The sequence below is a fragment of the Phacochoerus africanus genome, chromosome 4 (genome assembly GCF_016906955.1).
Source record: "Phacochoerus africanus isolate WHEZ1 chromosome 4, ROS_Pafr_v1, whole genome shotgun sequence".
Classification (NCBI taxonomy): Eukaryota; Metazoa; Chordata; class Mammalia; order Artiodactyla; family Suidae; genus Phacochoerus; species Phacochoerus africanus.
In genome coordinates this window covers 70,541,156-70,548,744 of record NC_062547.1, presented here as the reverse complement: position 1 = coordinate 70,548,744, position 7,589 = coordinate 70,541,156, and the positions used below count along the sequence as shown (strand labels likewise).

Here is a 7,589-nt window from a genome sequence, read left to right as displayed (position 1 = left end):
GGTGGGGTCTCGCCTTTGGCTCTTCCATACTTTATTTTATGGATGAGCCTCACCAACTCCTTCGAGTCCCGCCCACCTACACCGGAGGCGGGAAGGGTTGCGCCCCAGATCCTGGAGGGGTGTTTCAACTTAAATTATCTGCAATTCTAAAGTAAGATTGGACCCCTCCGCCCTCACACCCATTATAAAGACCAGGAAATTGAGGTTGAAAATGACACACTTCCTCACTAGAGGGTGGCCCAGCGCAGGGCTAAGGCCCCACCCCAGCACTGCAGTAGGGTGGGGCGGGGGGAGCTGTGGGCGCCCCAAATGCGCAGCCAGATGGAGACACTGCCTGTGTGGGGGCAGGGGGAGGAAATCGGGCCCCAAGCCGCCCTCCTCGGCCCGAGGTGCAGCCTAACCCCGGGTGCACCTTACCCCCTGTTACAGAATACTGCCTGCGCCCCGGAGGAGTGGTGGCGCGGTGGCCCAGCAGGATCCCGGGCGGGCCTGGAGACCGAGGGGCCCGCGCTTCCTGCCGCCGGGGATCACCTGGGCCGCCCGGGGCCCTGGGGCAGGGGCGGGACGGCCGCCCCGACGGCGAGCGCCCTGCACTCCTACAGCGCGGCTCCCGCGGCCGCGCCTGGCCTTGGCCCTGGGCCCTGCCGACTGCAGGTGAGACAGCCCGCCCAGCGGGTGTAGAACCCGCCAGAATCCGCCACCCGGAGGAGGGGTCTCCGCCTGCCCTGGTGACCCACTTTCTGTTTGTCGGGGATGCGGGAGCCAGAGGGACAGCCAGCCGGTGTCCTCAGCCGTGAATGAGGGGCTCACATCATGCAAGAGACCGTAGGGAGCCATAGTGAGTGTGCAGGGGACAACGAGGGCCGGGAGGAGGGAGCAGGAGGGGAGGGGCACGTCAGACAGCCCTGTGGTGCAGCCCTTCCCCCAGCCCCAAGAGGCTGAGGGTGTGAGAGTCAAAAGTCTGTGGTCACAGGGTAGTCACCAGCTGCCTCCTGCCTGGGTTCCTCCTGCAGGAATGGGGGTCAGGCAGGACTTCCTGGAAAAAGGGAGCCCCAGCTGTTTGGGGGAGGGGAGGTGACCCTGGGACACTGGCTGGGATGTCAAACACAGCTCACACACAGGACATACAGCTCAGCTGAGAAACACAACACAGACACACAACTTGGGCACAAAACAGGCACACACAAGTCGCCTCCCCCCCCACACACAGTTCCACTTGAGGACTCAGGTGCACGTCACAGACATGCTCATGCAGGCCTTGCCAGCTGAGTATACACAGCCACTGGAACACTGGCTCCCAGGCTCACAACCAACATGTGACTGAGGCAGGCACGCTTGGCTACACGCAGAAAACACCTCAGACACACCCAGACACAGGCAGACAAACACCACCTCTGAGAACACCGACACACAGGAGGTGCCCGGGCATTCGGACACAGCTGCCTACACAGCACACACAGGCCCCGAGACACAAACTGCTCCTGTGGGCAGACGCAGGGGCTGTGGGGCAGGCGCAGCTGCACTGGTACACCAGACAGCCACCTCAAATCCCGTGTCCAGCGCTGGGGAACTAACTCCAAGGCTCACATGACCCGAGGGGAGGGCTTTTGGAACAGTTGGCGGAGAAACTGCATCATCCTCACTAATGATCCATTTCCGCCCCCAGGGAATAAAGGCTCAGTGACCGCCAGTTCTGCTCTGGAGCTCACCTGCCTCTCTGAGCCCCCAGCGACCGGCTCAAGCCTCCCCCAGGGTGAGTGCTGGGCCCTGCATGACCACCCTTTCCCCTAAGCCCCATGGCTGGACCCTATCCTCCCACTAACCCTGGGGATAAGGAGGGGTGGGTCTCGGGTGCCTGCTGCCCACATCCCAGACACTTGTCTCTCCTCTCCCAGATGGACACGTGGACGGTACTGCTCATCCTGCAAGCCTCCCTGGTGCTCCCCGGGTCCATGGGCACCAGAACCAACACCAGGACTGCCCCCACCCCCATCCTGCGTTTTGTGGCCGTGGGGGACTGGGGAGGGGTCCCCAATGCCCCGTTCCACACAGCCCGGGAAATGGCCAATGCCAAGGCGATTGCCACAACTGTGAAGACCCTGGGCGCAGATTTCATCCTGTCCCTGGGGGACAATTTCTACTTCACTGGGGTGCATGATGCCAAAGACAAGAGGTTCCAGGTGTGCGATGCTGGAGTCAGGGAGTGGGGAGGTACATGTGAAGAAGCCCCTCAATCTTTTGACACTGGAAAGGGTAGCCAGAGGCTGACACCTGTAGGCACCTAGAGGGCTCACCATCTCTCTTGTCCCCCACTCCTGACTTGGTGGGAGCATCTGATGGCTGTGTGAACTGGGGTGGGGGCTGGCCCTCTCTGTCTGCTACAGGAGACCTTTGAAGATGTGTTTTCTGACCCCTCCCTCCGCAATGTGCCCTGGCACGTGCTGGCTGGCAACCACGACCATCTGGGGAATGTTTCGGCACAGATAGCCTATTCTAAGATCTCCAAGCGCTGGTGAGTCTGCACCCCTTCCATCCTCCCCACACCTCCCACCTCCCAGCCTGGCTCAGGTGGGCAGAGACTCATCAGCCTGAGCTGAGTTTGGGGCTCCTCTGCCCAAGACGGGCGCTCACCACCTCCATCGCATCCGCAGGAACTTCCCCAGCCCTTACTACCGCCTGCGCTTCAAGATCCCACAGTCCAATGTGTCCGTGGCCATCTTCATGCTGGACACGGTGACGCTGTGTGGCAACTCGGATGACTTTGTCAGCCAGCAACCCGAGAGACCCCGCAACCTGGCGCTGGCCCGCACACAGCTGGCCTGGATCAAGAAGCAGCTGGCGGCAGCCAAGGAGGACTATGTGCTGGTGGCCGGCCACTATCCTGTGTGGTCCATCGCCGAGCATGGACCCACCCACTGCCTAGTCAAGCAGTTGCTGCCACTGCTGACCACACACAAGGTCACTGCCTACCTGTGCGGCCATGACCACAACCTGCAGGTAAGGATCCCCAGGATGGGATGGGAGACTTGTAAGGGGTCCCCAGCGCAGCCAGTGTGTCACATGGCATACTGGGGTCCTCCTCCTATTTGGGGGCCTCCTGAACATCATTCTCTCTCAAACTCTACACTCTCTAACCAAAAAACAGCCCCAATTTCTCTAAAAGCCCTCTCAGAGCTCCCAGGTGCTTACTCAGTTCTCTACCTGTGGGAAAACTGAGACCTGGGGTTGAGGGGGACAGTTATATTCCTTGTTCAGGGTGACTCTGTGGGCAGGGACAAGCCTGACCTTGGACTCAAGACAGGTGATCAACCTGAGGGGCTAAGGGCTCCAGTGACCCTGTGTCCTCTGCCCATAGTACCTTCAGGATGAGAATGGCTTGGGCTTTGTGCTGAGCGGGGCCGGGAACTTCATGGACCCCTCCAAGAAGCACCTGCGCAAGGTCCCCAACGGCTACCTGCGCTTCCATTTTGGGGCTGAGAACTCACTAGGTGGCTTCGCCTACGTGGAGATCACCCCCAAAGAGATGAGCGTCACTTACATTGAAGCCTCGGGCAAGTCACTCTTCAAGACCAAGTTGCCAAGGCGAGCCAGGTCTGAGCACCAGCACCGACGGGCCTGAGAGGTGCCTCCCTGCTGGCAGGTGGGTGGGTGGGCCCCACTGGGGGCCATCCCCCCCAGCCCTTAAGCAGGCTTTCCTGGGTACCTGTGGTGCTACGGCAGAGCGGGAAGGAGATGGACAGATGAGGAAATGTGATGCCAAGTGGCCCTTGTGACAAGGATGCCCACAGAGGTGAAAGAAGCATGGACACATACATGTACCGGCCAGAGTGCCAAGCCCCATGGCCGGGCTCGCCCAGCCTGAGTTCCGGGCAATGGGGGGTGAGGAAGGAAAGCTCTCTCCTGGGTCAGGCATCCTTCTGTCACTGCCAAATAGTTAATAAAAAAAAAAATAGTTGCAAAGGCTGAACGTGTGTCATGAGTGTCCTTTTCCTCACCTCCCTGATGAGATGCATCACTTGGCTTTAAAAGGGTCGGGGCTCCCTGACTTGCTGCTCTGCACTTCCACCCCTCAGCTTCTTCCATAACCAACCAGCCTTATACATGGATGCAATTTTTTTTTTTCTTTTTACGGCCTCGTCTATTGCATATGGAAGTTCCCGGGCTAGGGGTCAAATCAGAGCTGCAGGGGCTGGCCTATGCCACAGCCACAGCAACACTGGATCCAAGCCACAGCTGCATCCTACACAGCAGCTTGTGACAATGCTGGATCCATAATCCACTAAGCGAGGCCAGGGATTGAACCTGCATCCCCACAGACATTATGTCAGGTTCTTAACGCTCTGAGCCAAAACAGGAACTCCCACAGATGCGATTTTAAGTAGAAACCAAACAGGAAGAAGGGTAGAACATGAAACAAGCCTTCCTCCCCCATAACAGCCTCCCTAGGAGTGACCATGCCTGTCATGTTCTTTCCTTCCATCATAAAAATATCCCCCTTATATCACACAAATCATCTTGACATATACACAGTTATGCACCTCTTGGGAAAGAAAACAGCTTTGCTTTTTTTTTTTAAATGTTATAGGAGTACAGTAACACACTTACAATGTTGTATTTGTTTCAAGGGTACAGCACAGTGAATCAGATCATATGTATTCTTTTCTCCCACAGAGGTTATTACAAATTATTGGGTAGATTTTCCTGTGCTATGCAGTAGGTTCTTGTTAAATAACTTTTTATAAATGACTTGAACTTCCTTCCAGGGTTTCTCTGGCAGATGAAAGCAAACATGAACAGCTTTTTTTTTTTTTTCATCGGGTTCCCACTGATCTGCATCTAGCTTTTTTGTTTCTTTTCTTTTGCAAACTGACAAACTAGATCTAGTTCCCAGTGCTGTACAGCAGGACTTTTTCATATTCTTTTCCATTATGGTTTATCATAGGATATCGAATATAGTTCCCTGTGTTATATAGTAGGCATTTGTTGTTTATCCATCCTATATATAATAGGATATATATCTTGCTTACATTTTGTCCAGGTTGCTATTTCATTTTATTTAGCTAGGTTAGCTAGGATGGAGCCAAACAATTGGGTCCCTGGCCCTTAGCAACTGAAGTGGCCGTTGAGGGCAGACCAAAGTAGTGGTTTTTGCTGCCGGCTGGCTCAAGCTGTTTGTGGTGGGTGTTGGTCAATTCAGAAGCCCAGAGGGGAGGTGGACTTTCTGTAGCTTTCAGTTCAGGGTGAGCATTGTGCTTTCAGCATGGCTCAGCAGATACAGGCCCTGAAATAATTCTGCTTCTGGAAGTTTTTCTCCACACATACTTGCACAGATGGACAAAAGGCATGGGTTCAGGGGTATCCACTGTAGCTCTGTTGGTAAGAGGGGAAAGATTTTTTTTTTCGCTTTTTAGGGCCAGACCTGCAGTGTATGGAAGTTCCCAGGCTAGCACTCACATCAGAGCTGCAGCTGCCAGCCTACACCACAGCCACAGCAACACCAGATCACAACCGAGTCTGAGGCCTACACCGAAGCTTATGGCAATGCCAGATCCTTGACCCACTGAGCTAGGCCAGGGATTGAACCCACATCCTCCATGGATGCTAGTCAGGTCCTTAACCTGAACTAGATCTAGTCACTTACCATGGAGCACGATAATGTGAGAAAAAAGAATATATACTTGTATGTGTGACTGGGTCAACTTGCTGTACAGTAGAAAATTGACAGAACACTGTAAACCAGCTATAATGGAAAAAAAAATCACTATAAATAAAACAACAATAAAGAATATGAAAAAGAATATGTGTATGTATAACTGAATCACTTTGCTGTACAGCAGAAATTTACAAAACATAAATCAACTATATTTCAATAACATTTTTTTAAAAGTTAGTTTATTTTTTATTTTTCTTTTTAGGGCCGCACCTGTGGCATATAGACCTGCATTTGTGACCTACGCCACAGCTTGCAGAAACACCAGATCCTTAACCCAAAAGGGAGGCCAGGGATCAAACCTGCAGCTGCACAGTCACTATGTCGGGTTTTTAACCCACTGAGCCACAATGGGAACTCCAATAAAATCTTTAAAAAGCAAAAAATGGAGTTCCCGTCGTGGTGCAGCAGAAACAATCCGACTAGGAACCATGAGGTTGAGGGTTCCATCCCTGGCCTCGCTCAGGATCTGGGTTAAGGATCCGGTGTTGCCATGAGCTGTGGTGCAGGTCGCAGACGTGACTCGGATCTTGTGTTGCTGTGGCTATGGCTGCGGCCGGCAGCAACAGCTCCGAGTAGCCCCCTAGCCTGGGAACTTCCATATGCCTCAGGTGTGGCCCTGAAAGGACAAAAAAAAGGCAAAAAACACCATCGTTTCTAATCCTGACCACAAGGAGAGGGCCAGCATCAGCCTGGCTTCTCAGAGGACATTATAGAAGCTCAAAAGATTAAGTCAGGTGCCCAAGCTCATGCCTAGGAAGTGGCAGACCCTAAGTCTTAACCTTGACAGTCACAGCAGCTCACAGCCACCCTGCCTCCTCCTACTGACTCAGAGGCTCCAGGCAGGCAGGAGTCTGAATCAGAAGTCAGCTCAGTGTCCCTGTTAGCAGGTCCCAGAGCATGGAATTAGCCCAACATCCCGGTTCACAGGGCCCAGAGAGTGGAAAGGAGAAGTGAAACATCCAAGCTGACACAGGGAACCAGTGGCAGGGAGGGGAATCGACCCTCCCCCCCTTCTCCACAATGACCAAGCACTTCTACCAAGCACCAAGGACCAAGTCCTGTGCCAACCTAAGGAGCACCAAAATGAATAAGACAGAGTGGAGACATGCCCTCAGAGAGGGCTTTCTCCAGCTCAGAGGACTTCAGCCAGCGTACTGCCATTGTTGGAAAGATGCCTTGTAAATTACAGGAAATAAGGTGGCAGAATTCCTTAAGACTGCCAGGGAGTTTCATCTCTTCTCTCTCTTCCTGAGCAACTGCTTCTGATTCAACCATCACGGATACTATCATCTCCCCCCTCCATTCCTCACATGAGGTGCTGGACCTGGCACCAGCACCCTCACCCAGCCAGCTGGTTGTCATTGTTGAGTCACACTCAGCAGCCTTCAAGGCCAAAACTCAGAAGAGCAAGGTAAGAAACCTGCCTTACCAAACAGCAGAATGCACTGTCATCAAAACAGCATGACCCTGGCTCCAGGAAAACATTCAGAGGGAAGCCAGTTATAAATTCAAGAACACATGAGGACGTGATGTAGGTTAAGGAGGCGTTGGGTTTCACAGGAAAGATGTTATCTGCCTTGGCAGTTTGCCCAGAACCAGACACAGCATGGGAGTTCCCCTTGTGGCTCAGCAGCTTAGGGACCCAATGCTGTCTCTGTGAGGATGCCAGTTTGATCCCTGGCCTTGTTCAGTGGGTGAAGGATCCAGTGTTGCCAGAAGCCATGGCATAGGTTGAAGATGCAGCTTGGATACGGTATTGCCCTGGCTGTGGCATGGGCCACAGGTGCAGCTCTGATTTGACCCCTGCCAGGGAACTCCCATATGCCGATGGTGTGACCATAAAAAGAAAAAGACACAACCTGAACCCTACTTCAGA

General features: G+C 53.7%; 1 protein-coding gene across 3 annotated transcripts; it reads left to right on the top strand.

The window, feature by feature from the left end:
• Positions 1 to 521: 521 nt before the first annotated feature.
• Positions 522 to 3,967, top strand: ACP5 (acid phosphatase 5, tartrate resistant). 3 transcript variants are annotated; one of them, XM_047777168.1, is made up of 6 exons: positions 522 to 654; positions 1,667 to 1,753; positions 1,896 to 2,180; positions 2,385 to 2,512; positions 2,652 to 2,997; positions 3,356 to 3,967. In XM_047777168.1, the coding sequence occupies exons 3-6, from the start codon at positions 1,896 to 1,898 to the stop codon at positions 3,617 to 3,619; spliced, it is 1,023 nt and encodes a 340-aa protein (XP_047633124.1). In that variant the 5' UTR covers positions 522 to 654; positions 1,667 to 1,753; the 3' UTR covers positions 3,620 to 3,967. The 3 variants fall into 3 exon arrangements, with proteins under 3 accessions (XP_047633124.1, XP_047633123.1, XP_047633125.1); XM_047777167.1 differs by lacking the exon at positions 522 to 654 and adding an exon at positions 712 to 838; XM_047777169.1 differs by lacking the exon at positions 522 to 654 and adding an exon at positions 1,426 to 1,525.
• Positions 3,968 to 7,589: the final 3,622 nt, after the last annotated feature.